Here is an 18,064-nt window from a genome sequence, read left to right on the forward strand (position 1 = left end):
ATCATTCTTTTTATATTAAAGACCTACCTAGAAGTAATTAGATTCGTACCCTTTAGCGGTACAACTACTTCCTAGGTATTGTTACTTACTAAGGCAATAAGTTCGTTCTCGATTGCCTCTCTCTATATATGTCCCTATTCGGGGTCTCCTACGGCTACCTTATAGGACTTTAGGATCAGCACTTCCTACTAATAGGCTATAGCCTACCTAATAGTAGCAAATATATATTCTTCTACGTCGTTCAGAATCTCCTCTACCTAGCTTATTATAGGGTCTAGATAGAACATCTAGGCAATAAGAGCCTTATAGTGTTTAGCCTTATACTCTTTAGAGTTATTATCTCCGTCCCCCCTTGACCTCTTGTTGCCTACAACCTAAGGTGGCGCTAGGTGTTCGGATGGGTCGAACTGAACGACATCTTCTTTTTCTTTCATTAGAGTACCCTGATCTCTAAACTTCTAGTATTCCCTAATGTCCTTTAGGGGAGGGGGAAGTTGTATAAACAGCGGTTGCTATAGTGTTAATGACTTAGGTAGGTTCTGTATAGATCTACCGTTATCGGCCTTCGATAGTATTAAAACCGCCTTAATGTTTTCTCCTAGCCTTCGTAACGGTGTCTCTAATAATCCCCTATCGGAAAATTTCGCCCTAAAGGGCTTCCTCCTAATAGGATTACGCTATAGCGCTCGACTCGGCTAGTTAGTAAAGGTGATACTAAGATCTATATCTCCCCCCTTCTTATTCTTTAACTAGTCGACGTGACTATACGCTTTTATTGCTTTTCTGTCGGGATCCTAGAACAGCTATTGTTTTATAGTGTTTTCTAAGTAGCCTATAAACACGGCTTCTTTTCCTCGGTTTATTAACTTGTCTCTCCTTAAGCCTTGAGGTTAGGCTCTTAGGTCTATATAGACTATAGCTTTGTATCTCTAGACGCGGAAATGGTCGACTGACGGTACTTAGCTAGTAAAGGCTTCTTCTAGTGAAAGAGCAATACTATTAATAATCGGACTATTAGGCAGTCTGTTTCTGATCATAGTCTATACTTATAAAGCTTCTAGCCAGAACTTAACTAGTATGCTAGAGTCTTTAAGTATAGCCCGGACTATGTTCTTAGAGGCTTGAATTGACCTTTCTATAGGTCTATTTTAAAGAGAGTTATAGGTATCAGTTGTGTCTATCTAAGTACTAAACTCCTTCTCCTACTCTTTTAGTAAGGCGAGAATTTCCTTTATACTATCACTACGGATCGTAGATAGAAAGCACCTTGACTACCGTTCTGCCTAGACCTTCTGATCCCGTAGGGCTGTAGGAGCGTTGCTCCTGGCCTTCAAAGGGATTACCCACTTCTTTCTAGAGAAGTTGTCTACAATCTTAAGCCAATATTTGTATCCTAGCCTAGAGACTGCGCCCTGAAAAGGCCTATAGATGTCAATAGAGATAAGAGCCAGCCTCTCCCCTTTCCTCTCTATTGTAGGTCCTTTAAACTTCCTTATGTTTATAAGGGAGTAGACCTTATAATTCTGGTGTTCAGAAGGAATAGGAATAGGATCTTTCTTATTAGTGACTCTATATAGGTTTCTTAGTAGTCCCTTGCCAAGGTGTGCATATCTTCTATACTATAGCTCCTACTAATCTTCGGACTTAGTGTTAGCTATAGCGGTACCGTCACGTTCTTAAGAGAGTATACTAGTATACTATAGCTTAAGAATTTCCGAGATCGAGTAGATAAACGGTACTCCTCCTCGAAGTTTAGTCTAGACAACGGGTTTACTAGATAAGGATTTTAGGGTGAAACTAGGTGGTTAGATAGCAAACTATTAGCTAAACTAATTCTACGAAACAAGACTAACTCTAAGGCTAGGAACAAACAGGACATTTTCTAAGACAATTTGCTTTCTAGAAAGACTACCTATTACTACACTTCCTATATATATAGCTTATAGATAGCCACCCCTAACCTTGATCCACTTCCTCTTTTGAAGAGGCTTTAGTGTCCTAAATCGTGAATCTTAGTCAGTTATATATAATGATGTATAAGAGTCAAGTAACTACTCGGACAAGGGGTACTTACCTTTAGCTTCTATAGTAGAATAGGCAACCTTATTAACATCATTATCTTCTGATAGTATCTTAGGGTCTAATGCGTCTTCCTAGGTCGTATAGGCCCTTATAGGCTTACTAGAGGAGGCCTTTAGCTTACGGCTCTCCTTTATCTATTTTATAAGGTCCGTTATCACCTTAAGGACATTACGAAGGTTTAGTAATAATGACCTCCTACGAGGTAGTGACGGTTATCTCTTAGTAGGGTAGGTAACCCTAGCTAGTTTGTCCTTATTCCTAACAGCCTACTAAGCTATAGAAAGGTGTAGGCACTTGCTTATAAAATAGTTACTACCGTAGAGATAGTACGTAAGCTTGCCCTAGAAACCCTTCTTAGCAAACATAGCGTATATATAGCGGCGAAGTTAAGGGATCCTATACGTTATTAGTACGTAAGGATGGCGATAGAGGTGGGTTAATAACCCTCTAGAACGGTCTAATTAAGGTGTTGATCTACTAGCACTATCGTTTTGCGTACATTCGTAGATATACTAAATTTGGCGGCTAGCTTCTTAATATAGTCTTCTTAAGAGAGCTATAGTAAGCGCTTGTTTCTGTCGCTCTTAACCTTAATTCCTAGGAACTAGGAGAGATCACCGAGCTTATATATCTCGTACTTAGTAAGTAGCCGCTACTTAATATTAGTAGCATAGGCCTTATACTTACGGTAGTAGAGTATAACTAGGTCGTCAACGTAAAAAAAGAATATAACCTTGTTATTATAGTAGATATATTCGGAGTCCGATAGGGGTACTAGTCTAAGGGAGGCTAGCGTCTCGGTTAGGGAGTTATACTACAATAAAGGGGACTCCTTTAGACCGTAGAGGGCCTTAACTAGCTTAAGGGCGTGTCTATAGGATGGCCTATCGATTCTAGGAGGTAGTTATAGATATATAGTATATAGTAGGTCCGAGTTTAGGAAGGCGTTAACAATATCGAATTGTTCGGCTTCTAGGTCGAAGCTCGCGGCTATAGTATAGTAGAGGCGAAACATACTTACTAGTAGTGTAGCGGCGTATATGTCTAAGTGTGTTCCTTATAAATCGCCTCTTACGTATAGCCTAGCCTTAAAGCTCTTTAGTATACCGTACTCGTCTAGTTTATATTTATATACCTACTTAAGCGGTAGTAGTAGCTAAAGTCCCTCCTCTTACTAAGTATCCTAATCCTTCTCTTCCTTTGTTACCTATCTAAATGTGCCTATTGCTAGGGCTTTAGTAAACTCCTTAGCTATAGCTTCGATCTACTATTAGGAGAAGCGGTGTTTTATAGCGGCTCGGTAGTTAGAAGGTTCGGGCGGAAGGTCATCGCGGTATATAGAGGTAGTAGTATTAATACGCCTTAGAGGGCTGTTGCCTCTTCGTATAGGGCTTCGATCGCTCTTATCGCGATAGGCGCGTATTCTAGGTCGTATACCGGATATCTAGCCGATAATTATATTAGCGACTATAATCTAGTATAGTATATAGTAGAAGTAGGCCGTTCGTAGGCGCTTTCTATTCTCTATAACTACATAGTTAGACTCCTCTAGTGTATAGAGCTCTAGCTCTAGGGGGAAGAGTGGTGTATTAGACGCGTTATATATTAACTCGTCTTCTAGTAGTATAAATATAAATAGATATAGCTCGCGATTAGGGTCCGTGTTGCCTATAATCTCCTTACGGTCTTCTACGGTAAGGGCATCTATTATCTACTACTATAGGGTGTCGTAGTAGTTAGTAGTGTTAGGTACTAACTACTATATATTGTCTTGAGTCACGTGATCTGTTACGTACTCGATTTGCCGGTCTTTTTAGTTATATATTACTAACTCGCGGTATTACGGCTAGTATAGTTCTTGCCTAAGGAGCTTTTAGTAGGCGTCTCGAGGTTATTAGGTATACGGCTACTAAGCCTGTTCTTCTACCCCTCGGCCTATACTATGTCTTACTCGTAATAAGCAATATATAGGTCGTAGTATTGTTTAGGCTCTTTAGCCGATTCCGCTATTACGATATTCTCGATAGGGGTCGTATACCCTACTATTAGGCGTAATAGGTTATAGAACGTAGTCTTATCGAAGAGGACGTCCTTAACTCGTATAACCCTATCTTTTATAGGTCCTATATACGGTAGATATTAGTAGAGTCGTATCCTATAAGGTAGCCTATAAGCGCTCTCTCTTAGAGTTTCTCGCTCTTACTAGGCTAATCTAGTCTATAGATAAACACGTATATAAGGGAGCTATACACTACTATATAACCTACGTTCGGAATTCGTCCTATTACTAATTCGAATAGGGTCTTCTAGCCCTTTGACTAGATAGGGGATCGCTAGAGGATATACACCGCTACTATAGTATATTCTAGCTAAAGCTTTTCCGGTAATCGTACGTAGATACGAATAGTTCTGCTTATAGTGATAATTAGAGCTCTAGCTCTTTCTACTAGGTCCTACGTAGGCGCGTATTCCGCGGTTATATACTATTTAATCTTGTTGTTATTAATGACTAAGCGAAACACCTTCCTAATAGCGGGCTCGTTATCGCTATAGAAGCAGACGAATCTACGACTAATAAAGTTAATAAAGCTTAGTAGGCTATTAAAGTAAGCTAATACCGATTGCTAATCCCTGTTCTTAATAGTAAACTAGAAGTGTCTATAGGTATCTAGATCGTAGAAGTGGACGAGGTACCTATTACCGTTATAGGCGACAGTGAATTCTACTAAGTCTATAGCTATATAGCCGTATAGGGTCATTACCCTAATAGGCTAAGACCGATTGTGCACCTTATAAGCTTAGCTCGTTAATACTAGATTCGAGTAATATTACTCGTTCTTAGGAACGTCGATAGTAGGATTAGCGAGGATAAGAGTAGTAAGCGGCGCGTTACTAGCGGATAATAGAATAAGCTAAGTAATGTCGCGATCCGAGCGTATATATAGGCAATATCCTATTATTAAAACTTAAGGCTACGTACGCTAAGAATTAGGTGACTAATTAGTCACCTATAGCCTCTTTAAGAGCAACACTTGTCTATTCTAGACAGACATATACAATACATAACCTGCTTTTGAAACACCCTATATAAGCCCGTATAATAACTTCCTACACTTCTAACGTAATAGTTATAAGCCCGATTAGCGCTTACTAATATTCGCTATAATAAGGAAGCCCTAAAGCAGAGTTTATATCGTTATAGCACTACTACTATAACTAGTATAGTAGTATCCCCTAGGCCTAGTGAACCCGCGTAGAACTTTTACTAGCCTATAACCCATTTTATAGTTATAGCTACTACCGAGACGCCGGTAACTACCGGTGCCCTACCTTAGGGTACCGTAGTTCTAAAGAGCTATAACTAATAGGACAAGTTTGACCGTTAGCTAGAGCTCTACGTAGAGTCTTTAAATGTCTAGAAGTATATAGATCCTTACTAACTAAGTAACGAGCTAATAGAGCCTACTTACTTAACGTTTAAGGAAATCTAATAAGCGTATATAGTAGGAGACGCTATATTAAGAGATCTTATTAAGCTACGACAAACAGACGTAGACCGAAGGTAGCGGATGTACGACATCTTTACTACTACGCGATTAAAGCTTATTACCTACCTTATCCGTACGACGACAGAGCTAGGGTAAGAGCTAATATACGGCTAGAATACCCTTAGAGCGAAATACTAGGCTCTTAAGGATTAGTATAGTCTAGACGATATACTACGTAAGCGGCAGCTCACGCTTAAGCTATCTAGGCTTTAGAAGGCTAGCGTACGTAGAATCGATAACTAGTGCTTAGACTAGTTAGTTTTATAGACTAAGATACGTAAGTATAACTACGCCGAGTACGACGACCTTAGTAGACACTTCCTACTTACTATTTAGTAGAAGTAGGCTCTAGCCTACGGTACTTCTCTATATAACGAGTAGAAGCGTAACAAAATGTTACTATAAAAGCTTACTAAGCGTTACCTCGAATAGATACACGATACCGTACTAGTAATAACTAACGGTCAATTAGTCTTCGTAACCTTCTCCGGAGAAACCTTAGTAGAAGTAGAGGATGAAACAGTACCTATAGGTACTAGTTAAAAGGAGGGTGACCGTAGTAGTAGCCGTAGTAATAACTATAGTAATAGCCGCGGTAATAAGGGTCGTAGTAGTAGCCGCGGCGATAAGAATAAAGACAAGGATAATAATAGGCTAAGCGGCTACTAGAACATCACCGGCGAGCCTAAGGACACCTGTTATAAGGGCCTGTTCTTATACGATATGATCAACCCCGATAAGCGCCTAGTAAAGGATTAGCGCTTAGAGTAGTAGAAGAAGTACTAGAAAAACTTTATTAACTACTACTTAAGCGACGACGGCGAGCGTCTACTTAGCGTATTGAATCGTAACAATCGTAAGGACTAGGAACGTAACAAGGCTATTACTAATACGAAGAAGGCATTACTAAGCGATAAGGGCTTTATTGGCCTTACTATTCTTTCTAGCTCAATTAGTAAGTTAAGCGTTAACTTTAGGGATTACTAGGTATATAATAACTGTTTAGACACTTATATGATCAATCATTATGACTAGGAGGGTATAGAGTTCATTATAGAGCGCCTTACTACCTTACAAATCTAGGCTAGAACAACCACCTTTCCAATTATAGCGTTAGGGCGTATTTACATATCAATTAGGGGCCATTTATTTACCTTACTAGATGTGGCTTACTACCTAGGCTTTTATATAAACGTTATCTCTTATATACGTATAGAAAGAGCCGGACTCTAGTAGGACGGACGTAGTAATTCAATGTGGCATAACGATACTACATTGATAGACCTATACCGCCCTACTAGTACAATCCCTTTCTTTAAGGTGGTCACACTACCTAAGTCTCCTATCATTTACTAATAGCCTCTAAAAGAGGGCCTAGTACTACCGAAGATCACTAAAAAGATACGTAACGCGCACTTTATTAGCACTATTAGCAGGGGTGTAAACATTGGCGATAAACCTACTAATAGCGTAGTATCTCTAACTACTTAAGAGGATAGTAACCGTACCGTTCTCGTAGTTATAAACAGTACTAGGGGCACTTAAGGTATAGCTACGTCTAGTAGGACTACTATTAAACACCGAAAGCTCTCTAGCCGCTAGTAGTATCAAATCTTTAGTTATATTAGCGCTGAACGTATTAAGTAGTTACCGCTTAGAGTTAAGGGAGTGATTATTAACGATAGTCTAAGCGTACCCCTTACTATATATTATAGAGCATATAGGCTTAGCAAAGCTTATAAGGTGCACAATCGGTCTTAGCCTATTAGGGTAATGACCCTATACGGCTATATAGCTATAGACTTAGTAGAATTCACTGTCGCCTATAACGGTAATAGGTACCTCGTCCACTTCTACGATCTAGATACCTATAGACACTTCTAGTTTACTATTAAGAACAGGGATTAGCAATCGGTATTAGCTTACTTTAATAGCCTACTAAGCTTTATTAACTTTATTAGTCGTAGGTTCGTCTGCTTCTATAGCGATAACGAGCCCGCTATTAGGAAGGTGTTTTGCTTAGTCATTAATAACAACAAGATTAAATAGTATATAACCGCGGAATACGCGCCTACGTAGGACCTAGTAGAAAGAGCTAGAGCTCTAATTATCACTATAAGCAGAACTATTCGTATCTACGTACGATTACCGGAAAAGCTTTAGCTAGAATATACTATAGTAGCGGTGTATATCCTCTAGCGATCCCCTATCTAGTCAAAGGGCTAGAAGACCCTATTCGAATTAGTAATAGGACGAATTCCGAACGTAGGTTATATAGTAGTGTATAGCTCCCTTATATACGTGTTTATCTATAGACTAGATTAGCCTAGTAAGAGCGAGAAACTCTAAGAGAGAGCGCTTATAGGCTACCTTATAGGATACGACTCTACTAACATCTACCGCGTATAGGACCTATAAAAGATAGAGTTATACGAGTCAAGGACGTCCTCTTCGATAAGACTACGTTCTATAACCTATTACGCCTAATAGTAGGGTATACGACCCCTATCGAGAATATCGTAATAGCGGAATCGGCTAAAGAGCCTAAACAATACTACGACCTATATATTGCTTATTACGAGTAAGACATAGTATAGGCCGAGGGGTAGAAGAACAGGCTTAGTAGCCGTATACCTAATAACCTCGAGACGCCTACTAAAAGCTCCTTAGGCAAGAACTATACTAGCCGTAATACCGCGAGTTAGTAATATATAACTAAAAAGACCGGCAAATCGAGTACGTAACAGATCACGTGACTCAAGACAATATATAGTAGTTAGTACCTAACACTACTAACTACTACGACACCCTATAGTAGTAGATAATAGATGCCCTTACCGTAGAAGACCGTAAGGAGATTATAGGCAACACGGACCCTAATCGCGAGCTATATCTATTTATATTTATACTACTAGAAGACGAGTTAATATATAACGCGTCTAATACACCACTCTTCCCCCTAGAGCTAGAGCTCTATACACTAGAGGAGTCTAACTATATAGTTATAGAGAATAGAAAGCGCCTACGAACGGCCTACTTCTACTATATACTATACTAGATTATAGTCGCTAATATAATTATCGGCTAGATATCCGGTATACGACCTAGAATACGCGCCTATCGCGATAAGAGCGATCGAAGCCCTATACGAAGAGGCAACAGCCCTCTAAGGCGTATTAATACTACTACCTCTATATACCGCGATGACCTTCCGCCCGAACCTTCTAACTACCGAGCCGCTATAAAACACCGCTTCTCCTAATAGTAGATCGAAGCTATAGCTAAGGAGTTTACTAAAGCCCTAGCAATAGGCACATTTAGATAGGTAACAAAGGAAGAGAAGGATTAGGATACTTAGTAAGAGGAGGGACTTTAGCTACTACTACCGCTTAAGTAGGTATATAAATATAAACTAGACGAGTACGGTATACTAAAGAGCTTTAAGGCTAGGCTATACGTAAGAGGCGATTTATAAGGAACACACTTAGACATATACGCCGCTACACTACTAGTAAGTATGTTTCGCCTCTACTATACTATAGCCGCGAGCTTCGACCTAGAAGCCGAACAATTCGATATTGTTAACGCCTTCCTAAACTCGGACCTACTATATACTATATATCTATAACTACCTCCTAGAATCGATAGGCCATCCTATAGACACGCCCTTAAGCTAGTTAAGGCCCTCTACGGTCTAAAGGAGTCCCCTTTATTGTAGTATAACTCCCTAACCGAGACGCTAGCCTCCCTTAGACTAGTACCCCTATCGGACTCCGAATATATCTACTATAATAACAAGGTTATATTCTTTTTTTACGTTGACGACCTAGTTATACTCTACTACCGTAAGTATAAGGCCTATGCTACTAATATTAAGTAGCGGCTACTTACTAAGTACGAGATATATAAGCTCGGTGATCTCTCCTAGTTCCTAGGAATTAAGGTTACGCGCGACAGAAACAAGCGCTTACTATAGCTCTCTTAAGAAGACTATATTAAGAAGCTAGCCGCCAAATTTAGTATATCTACGAATGTACGCAAAACGATAGTGCTAGTAGATCAACACCTTAATTAGACCGTTCTAGAGGGTTATTAACCCACCTCTATCGCCATCCTTACGTACTAATAACGTATAGGATCCCTTAACTTCGCCGCTATATATACGCGGCCTAACATCGCCTTTTCCTTGTCTATACTATCGTAGTATCTAACTAAGCTAACTAAGATACACCTCAAGCTTATAGATTAGTACTTACGCTATCTCCTAGAGACTAAGAACCTCTGCCTTATATATAGCGCTAGTAAATACATCACTAGCCTTTATAGCTAACTAGAGCACCTCGGTAGTAACTACGAGTTCTTTAGAGTATCGGACGCGTCCTACGGCATAAATAATGACAGGACTAGCTTAAATAGCTAGGTCTTTATACTGTTCGGTAGACTAGTAGATTATAAGGCATCTGAACAAATCACTATTACCAAGTCCTTAATAGAGGCTAAGCTACTCGGGCTTTCGTAAGCCGCCTTAGAGCTTATATAGTAGGAACGAGTCTTCGCTAAGATACACCTTCAGTTCAATTAGCGTACCTACTTATACTACGACAATACGTAGACTATCCGCCTTATTAACTAATAAGGGCAAAAGCTTAATACGAAGCTACGCTACGTTAATATCTACTACTACTAGCTCCGATAGCGAGACTAGCGCGGAGACATTAAGATCAAGTATCTTAGTACTAACGACATGCCTATAGACGGGCTGACCAAGCTGCTTCTACTATAGAAGCACAAGCACTTCGTTAAGCTGCTTAATATAGCTAAGGAAGGCGTAGACCTACGTACCTTAGTGCCCTCTATAGCCGAATTAGGAGGTAACGGGCTAATAGACGCCTAAGAAGCCCGTAGTAGCGGCCTTACCTTATCTCGAAACGAACACCGAACGGCTTTATCTTTACGGACACCTCTCTAGAAGCGCTAGTAGGCGCAAAACACGGCTACTAGTAGCTACTAATACTATAGACGATAACAAAGCTAGGGCAAAGTATCTACTATTCACCGGTACGGCCCTAGTACTATTATTAATAGGTTTTTCTCGGACTCCTATTAGCTAATAGCGTAAGGGTGAGAAACACCCCTATTACTAGTAGTAGCGCACGCGCGCGACAAAAGTAGCGCGTCTAATTAGAAAGCGAGAAACGCCTCTAACTTACTACTAGTAATAATACTACTACCTTATTACTACATTATCCGCTACTTTCGCACCTCACACATAGTACACACTTGCCTAAAACAAAAAGGTATCACTACCCTAAGGTGATGACCTTTAAAAGTGTAGAAAGTAAGGTACCCCGAAGGTACCTTTTTAACTTTCCGATACCGTTGCTCCGGTATTACCTATTAGAGCCCTATTACACCTTATATAGTGTAAGCTCTGTCGTAGATAGCCTAGTACATTGCGCTACTAACTAGTATCTTATACTCCCTAGGGGTAGAGCGAGCTCTCTTACTATTCGCCGGAGCGAAATAACTTAGTATAGAGCAATTATCGGACAATTTAATAAGTTAAGCGGACGACAATATATGTTTAAGCATACGATAGGACTAAGGCTACCCCTAGATTGAACTTAGGACCTCTAATGTTTGCCGGTAGGTAAGATAATTATATACTTAAGTAAAAGTCCGTATAACGGGACTATTACCTAAGCTATCTTACCGGTAACAGTTATACATTCTATACTTTATTATATAGGTAATAATAGCAGTAGTAAAAGTGAGGAATAAGGGAAGGGGTACAAAGCTCACCTTACTCACCTTAGCTCACTTCACTTAAAACAGCTGACTTACCCTTACTATAGCAGTAGTAACACCGAGGGCCTAACGTTACTACTATAGGTAGGGGGGGTAGTTATGACAGGGTGCACGCGTTTATATAGAAATCAGCTCATTCACTCTAGCGCACGAGCTAAGGGGGTATGTCGCGATCCGAGCGTATATATAGGCAACATCCTATTATTAAAACTTAAGGCCACGTACGCTAAGAATCAGGTGACTAATTAGTCACCTATAGCCTCTTCAAGAGCAACACTTGTCTATTCTAGATAGACATATACAATACATAACCTGCTTTTGAAACACCCTATATAAGCCCGTATAATAACTTCCTATACTTCTAACGTGATAAGTAATAACGCTAGGCTATAGATACTATTAGAGGGTTTATTAGGGAGATAAGTTTACGCTATTATAGAGGTTTGAAGATAATGTTAATAATAGCGACAAGATAGATAAGAATAAGGATATAACTAATTAGTAGAGAGTAGTTAGGGGATTAAGAAGTCAGACAGAGAGAGAGTTATAGAGGGCTTTAGTAAGGATATATAGACTACAAATAATGTTGTTGCTTAATAAGGATTGAAGAGCCTTCGGCGCTTCACGAGGACTGGCTCTGCCGCCTCGTAACACATTTTATTATATCTGTACCCGGTGTTTTCAGACCCTCGCAAGCTCGGAAAGTGGTGGCTTCACTTTAACACCACAACACCGAGCGATAGCAGCGGTCTGATTTAGGAGATAGCCTTCGTTCTGCTGTAGAGGTGAGCTCATCTAGTTTCTGCAAGCAATCTTGAGCTGTAGGCGGATACAGATCAGTGTCTGGACAATCCTCTTCCAATCGACTGAGTCTTACCTGGTCTCCAATATACTTGCCGAACTCTGGAATAATGCCGATAATGACTTCCGTAGCAGCACCAAGTTTTCCGCACTGTAGTGCTGGCTGCGCAATCTCGGCGCTGGTGATGCTGACTCCGAGGCTGTCGGCGCGCAAGCTGCCATCTCGATTGTACAACGTGAGGGTCATCTCAGTTGGAACCTTGTAGGTGGTGCTCTTGTCATAGCAGAGGAAATCAGCCTCGTTGCCACCGCCAACATTCTTGTTGCTGAAAAGGCGCATTAGTACCTGGTTACCTCTCTGGTACTTTGGCGATGGCTCACCAGTCACACATATCATCGCGGAAAGCGCCACATAGCGCCTTAGGATCGTCAGAGCAGCCCCCAAGGCCGCAGCCGCGGCATTTTTTGTACACCAAATCGTCCTCCTCTTGGATTTTCTGGACCATTTCCCACATCGACTTGACGAGCTGGTTGCGAACCTGGATGCCGGGAACTTCCTCCACAAAACCCCAGTCGCCCTTCAGCTTTACGCCAACTTGTAGGTCTGGCTTGTCGTCGCTAACACAGCGTAGTTTGGAACCGAACACGTCGTACGAATCGTCCGTCTCGATACCAGTGGCATCACCACTGCCGTAGCCCTTCTGCCAGATGGCACCGAAAAGATCTGCGTCCCCGACCTTGATAAAATCGCCCGTGTAGTGGAACTCCAGGTAGTATGGGAGGTCGGCACGCTTGCGAACCCCGTTGACGCGCTCGGCTTGCTGAGGTGCCGCAGCGGCCAAGGGCAGTGCGGCGAGGACTGCGGGAGAAAACTTCATATCGGAGTCGAGCGATGCAAAGAAGAGTGACTGAGGATGAAGAAGGGTAATGATAAGGATATTGAGATGATGTTGTTCTGCAGAATCCAGATACAATTTCCAGCAAGCAGTGAAGGATCCTCTTTATACTTGCTGATCATTTCGCAGTACACGTGTACAATAGCTGACTACTATGAGTCTATGACAGTGTCACATGGTTGTCTGCCAGGTTTCGCGAGGCTCTAACGCAGCCACGAGGGCACCACGCAGTTCTCTGATGGAATACAGCCATTGGATTGACTGGGCCAAGCTTGTTGTCCGATACCTCATCTGAGAACCTCGTTATCACAGCACTGTCAGCATATCCGGTGTCGTTTGGTTGGCAAAGTCTGACACTAGCGAAGATTTTGCGAAGCAGACAATTCCATGCGATTCACACCCACTGCCAGTAAGGAGGCGATGGCAACAACGTGTTGACCGATGGCGTGCGAGAGGCCAAATCAACAGGACATGTGGTCGTTAGATGAAATGCCATTGGAGACTCATCATGAGGTGATGTGCTTGTTCGCTGCTTGGTCAGTGCTTGGAGAGGCAAGCTTCCGGGACGAGCAAGCATGCTGCCTCTTGCAAGGTAGGGGCGGCCGCGTGGGGTGAGCAGAGCGTATGCTACCTCCATGATCTGAGGCACTCAATGGGACCACCTCGATGATGGGCTAGATGGTGCGGCCACGGCTGGTCGGACTGCTGCTTTCATGTAGCTGGTATCTGTGAACCCTTCTGCCCCCCCCCCACCTATTACATTTCTCGATCCGTCAGCTTTTTTGCACTACCTGTGAAGGTTGCGCCAACGGTAAGCAGCAATCCCGACTGCAGCAGCAACAGCCAACCAGTGAACAGCAAACACGCGAGGTGTTATTCGCATACCGAGAAATACGACCCAGCGAACACACTTGCCGCAAACCACTCTTCAAAGCAACAGCGTTCCTCCAGGATTACTTGAGCGGGCTACTGCTCGTTCTACCTTATCGGCGATGATGAGTCGGCAGCGGCAGTGCCACTGGAGTCGCCTGGCCATGCACAACACTACGCCTCGCGGCTGTCCGGAGGTCAGTGTTCGATGAGTCGAAGTAGGCTGCCGGAGGGAGTCCTGGCGGCATCGGTGAAGACTGCATAGTACTAGACAGTATTCCTGAGCTACTCTGCAGCGGCTTGTGGATGACAGTCTCTGACGAACGGGGTGTCGGAGCTGATGCTGTAGAGAATTGGTACATCAGTAGTTGCACAAGCTGACAAAGACAAGAAGGGTCGAGGTTAATATTTACCTGCGTTGTTCTGCAAGCCTGGCGAGCACCAATAGAAAGTGCTCAAACTGTAGACGTTGCGGGCGTCTTCGACACCAGCCTCGATAGTGGCATTGTCGCGCAAGACTGCGGTGTCAGCATTGCCACTGTGCTGGTCCGGCGGCGCCTCGAGTCTCTGTGTCGGAGCACGCAGATGTGTTGACGCGACGAAGCACAAGCAGATGTAGCATAGTGCTAGCGAGGTTGTCAGCCAGGCTATGTAGATTGGCCTTGTCACCCGAGTCGCAGTGACTGCAAGGAGAGCGGCGGAGCAGATTGTCGACACAACGGATGCGGCCAGCAGGAAGGTGATACGATGTCCCATCGTGTGTACCGTAACCTTGATCTTGATCTGCGTTGGTGATTTCCCGATTCCGCGGAGAGTGGTTTTCGGAGAGGGAAGCTGGGTTCAGAAGCTGAAGGCCGCCTGTTGAGCACATCTCGCCTTTCGACACCTGAAGAATTCATAAACAGTTCCCAGCCTGTATCAGAGATTGATTCACCAGCAACACGAGATATTCATTCACGGTTGATCAACCAAGATTCCATAGCTTGTCATACAACATATCCTCTCGGGTGACGGTGTACGGCAGCGGTCCGGAGTGATAGACCTCACCAGGATATTAGATGCCTATACGCTTGGCCTGCCTTCTTTCTTGGTGCGTGCTCATCCATTACATCAAGGAGAAGGGAGCGCTTAACTCTTCGAAAAAGGCCCGAAGTGGATGGTACTGCCCGACTCGGGCGTTTGGACACGTCCTATCCCGTTTGCAAGTGTCATCTCGGTCCGTATTGGATGATTTGGTGATTATGGGGATGCTTCCAATGTCGTGGTGTTGTGTAGGAACGGAAGAAGAAGGAGAGGTTGGCCGACAACAACGGTAGTTGTAGCCACTTTCAGATCCGGAGTCTTGGCACCGTCGCGTCGTGACCAGATGTTTCGTCGCGCTCTTCTTCCCTTCAATGTTCCCTTCATCTTCAATTCCTCTTGCAAACACGGACGGAAACAATGCATACCAACTCAGACTCTGACACGTGAATTCAGTCTACTTGTCATGCGCGGATCTACCTGGTGACCTATGTTCGTCCCCTCGACCTTCACGAAACGCTGTGACTTGTTCGGACATGAAGGACCTTCAAAACACCAACGAGTATCTCAAACTATACCTGAACGTCTTAGGCACCAGCTTTGCCATATCCGAGCACCAACAATCTGTCGAGATATTATCTGCAGCCACCGCAATGGCGTTCAAACAGCTCGCAAATGGGTGAAGCACCCCAGATCTCCGTCTACAGGAAGGCAAGAGGCATCGTGGCAGTGCATTCCCATTGGCCGAACGCATGTTCGAGTCTTTCCAGAGCAAGGGTATGCCATACGATGCTGACATGTTTAGCCACGGCAACACTGTCCAGGGTTGCGGCCATGCCATGAGGACGACATGCCAAGGATACCGTGCGACCGCTGCAGACTACGTGACGAAGGACCAGCAACGGCCCAATGTCAAAATCAGATGCGATGTCACTGTGGATAAGGTTGTTACCGTCAAGGGAACCGATAGGCTTCTCGAAGCCAACGGAGTCGAGTACGTTGATGCGAATGGGAACAGGTTCTCGGTGAACGCCTCCAGGAAAGTCATCGTTACTGCCGGCACTTATTGTAGTCCTGCAGTGCTTATGCGATCGGGTATCGGACCGAAGGCTGAGCTCGAAGCACTCGATATTCCCGTACAACTCGACTTGCCTGGCGTTGGTGAGAATCTGCAAGATCACCAGCTTATGTGGACATACTACGAGAGCAGCGACCCAACTCTGACCGACGACGCCCGCATAAACCACGATCCAGACGCGTACAACACTGCCCATAAGGAATGGACGGAGAGCAAGAGTGGATTCATGGCAGTATTCCCATTCGGTGCTTTCGGCTTTGCGAGACTCTCAGAGCGCCTCGACAAGGAGAACAGCCCTGCCAGTGAGGAATGGCGCAGCTTCCCGCGCGAGGAAGGTCGTGATCCAATGAGCTTGACCGCAAACCAGCCTAATTTGGAATTCTTCAACACTGTCGGCTACGGAGGTCCTCCAGAATACACCGACTTCCCCAAAGAGGGCCAACATGCTTTCGGGATGTGCTGTTTCCTGTGCGGTCTCAAAGGCCGTGGAAAAGGGACCATTAAGACAAAGGATCCAATCACACCTCCATTCGTGAACCCAAGATATCTCGAAGACAGACGTGATCTCCTCATGATGACCGAGGGCGTACGATTCGCGAACGAGATCGTCATGGAGGGTGCGGGTACCAAGAATGTTGTCAAAGGCGCCTGGCCACCTGGAGCTAAGCATCATCTGAACAAGATTAACGAGGACTGGCAACCATTTGTCCGAGAACGATGTTCAACATCTTATCACCCGGGAGGTACCGCCAAACTGAGCAAGCGTGATCACGAAGAACTTGCGGGTGGCAGACTGCTCGATTATGCCCACGTTGAACTCAGGACATACTCAAATGCCAGCATATGGGATTGCTGAGAAGGCGGCGGAGTATATTTTGCAAGCGGCACGAAGCTCGACTGGGAAGGACGAGGCGGGTTGAATCTTCAGTGTTGTTAGGAGCATAAGTGTTATTTTCGTGTATTGTTGAGCGAAGGGTGCTTGGGGGGCATGCGGAAGTGAATGCAAGCCCCCCGCGTTGGCACTATGCGTCGTAAAGTATCGCGTTGTAGGTGCCGCCGTCGTTATGTCGCATTGTGCACGGGCAGCTGTTACAGTATAGGTCGATGAGATGATGCCGATTAGGCTAAACTTCAGAACGGGCGCAGAATTGAGCCCGGGCTATGATTCGTCAAAACTCGAGCAGCGCAGCACGCTTGCACGCTAATTAGCGCTTGCTTTCACGTGACGGCAACGCGATGCCATGCGGTATCATTTTATATAGCGCTTTATCTTGCAACATTGCAATAATAGCCTTCAGATTTGCGAAACGTGTTGTCGGCATGTTGAAGCTGCGGCACAACCTGGATACAGGCTGTCCGCCATGCCATCTCGTGGGCGTTACTTTCTACGTCGAGGCGGAGTGGATGTCATGCGAAACGGACAGCTCGTTCTGGGATCTGTGTCACTACGTCTTAATACACATCTGTCCACTACCTTCCTCTGCGTGCTAGAGAGCCTCTGCCTGGCAGTAACAAGATCTTCTGTACCACCCACAACGCCGCGCTTCCCAGTCGTGCAGAACCTAGCCTAGTGTCTAGGGACACTACTATCGGACACCACCCTCGGCTACTTAAAACAATTGCCCTTTGATTCTAATAAACTGCCTATCAATCTTAATTAATGCGAGGAGACCCAACTTTTTTAAGAGATACTGCCTAACCCTCCCTAACCCTCCCTAACCTTCCTAACTACTAACTCTTACCCTCCTAACCCTAACCCTTATCCCCTAACCTCGCGAGGTGTTGTACGCAATCTAGAGTGCTTACAGATTGTCAATCGAATCAGGAAGGCGGTCAAAATCTAGGGTCCAGTTCTTAGACTTAGAAAGATCTGGCGCAGCACGAGTAGCCGAGGGTAGTGTTAGATGGTGGTGTCCCTAGAGACTGGGAGAACCTAGTCTACCGAGCCATGAAACGGTCCA

General features: G+C 44.0%; 3 protein-coding genes across 3 annotated transcripts; 1 reads left to right on the forward strand and 2 right to left on the reverse strand.

Moving 5' to 3' along the window:
* Positions 1-12,233: 12,233 nt before the first annotated feature.
* Positions 12,234-13,117, reverse strand: CLAFUR5_10636 (uncharacterized protein; the record flags this gene model as incomplete). The annotated part of the gene is made up of 3 exons (XM_047909784.1): positions 12,234-12,257; positions 12,316-12,565; positions 12,621-13,117. The coding sequence occupies 3 exons, from the start codon at positions 13,115-13,117 to the stop codon at positions 12,234-12,236; spliced, it is 771 nt and encodes a 256-aa protein (XP_047763971.1).
* A 1,001-nt stretch (positions 13,118-14,118) lies between these two features.
* CLAFUR5_10637 (uncharacterized protein) lies at positions 14,119-14,876 on the reverse strand (the record flags this gene model as incomplete). Its single annotated transcript, XM_047909785.1, has 3 exons — positions 14,119-14,348; positions 14,419-14,631; positions 14,771-14,876. 3 exons carry the CDS (start codon positions 14,874-14,876, stop codon positions 14,119-14,121), a joined length of 549 nt encoding a protein of 182 aa, XP_047764858.1.
* Positions 14,877-15,777: 901 nt separating this feature from the next.
* CLAFUR5_10638 (L-sorbose 1-dehydrogenase) lies at positions 15,778-16,959 on the forward strand (the record flags this gene model as incomplete). The annotated part of the gene is made up of 1 exon (XM_047909786.1): positions 15,778-16,959. The coding sequence occupies one exon, from the start codon at positions 15,778-15,780 to the stop codon at positions 16,957-16,959; it is 1,182 nt and encodes a 393-aa protein (XP_047763976.1).
* Positions 16,960-18,064: the final 1,105 nt, after the last annotated feature.

The sequence above is a fragment of the Fulvia fulva genome, chromosome 7, assembly GCF_020509005.1.
Source record: "Fulvia fulva chromosome 7, complete sequence".
Taxonomy (NCBI): Eukaryota; Fungi; Ascomycota; class Dothideomycetes; order Mycosphaerellales; family Mycosphaerellaceae; genus Fulvia; species Fulvia fulva.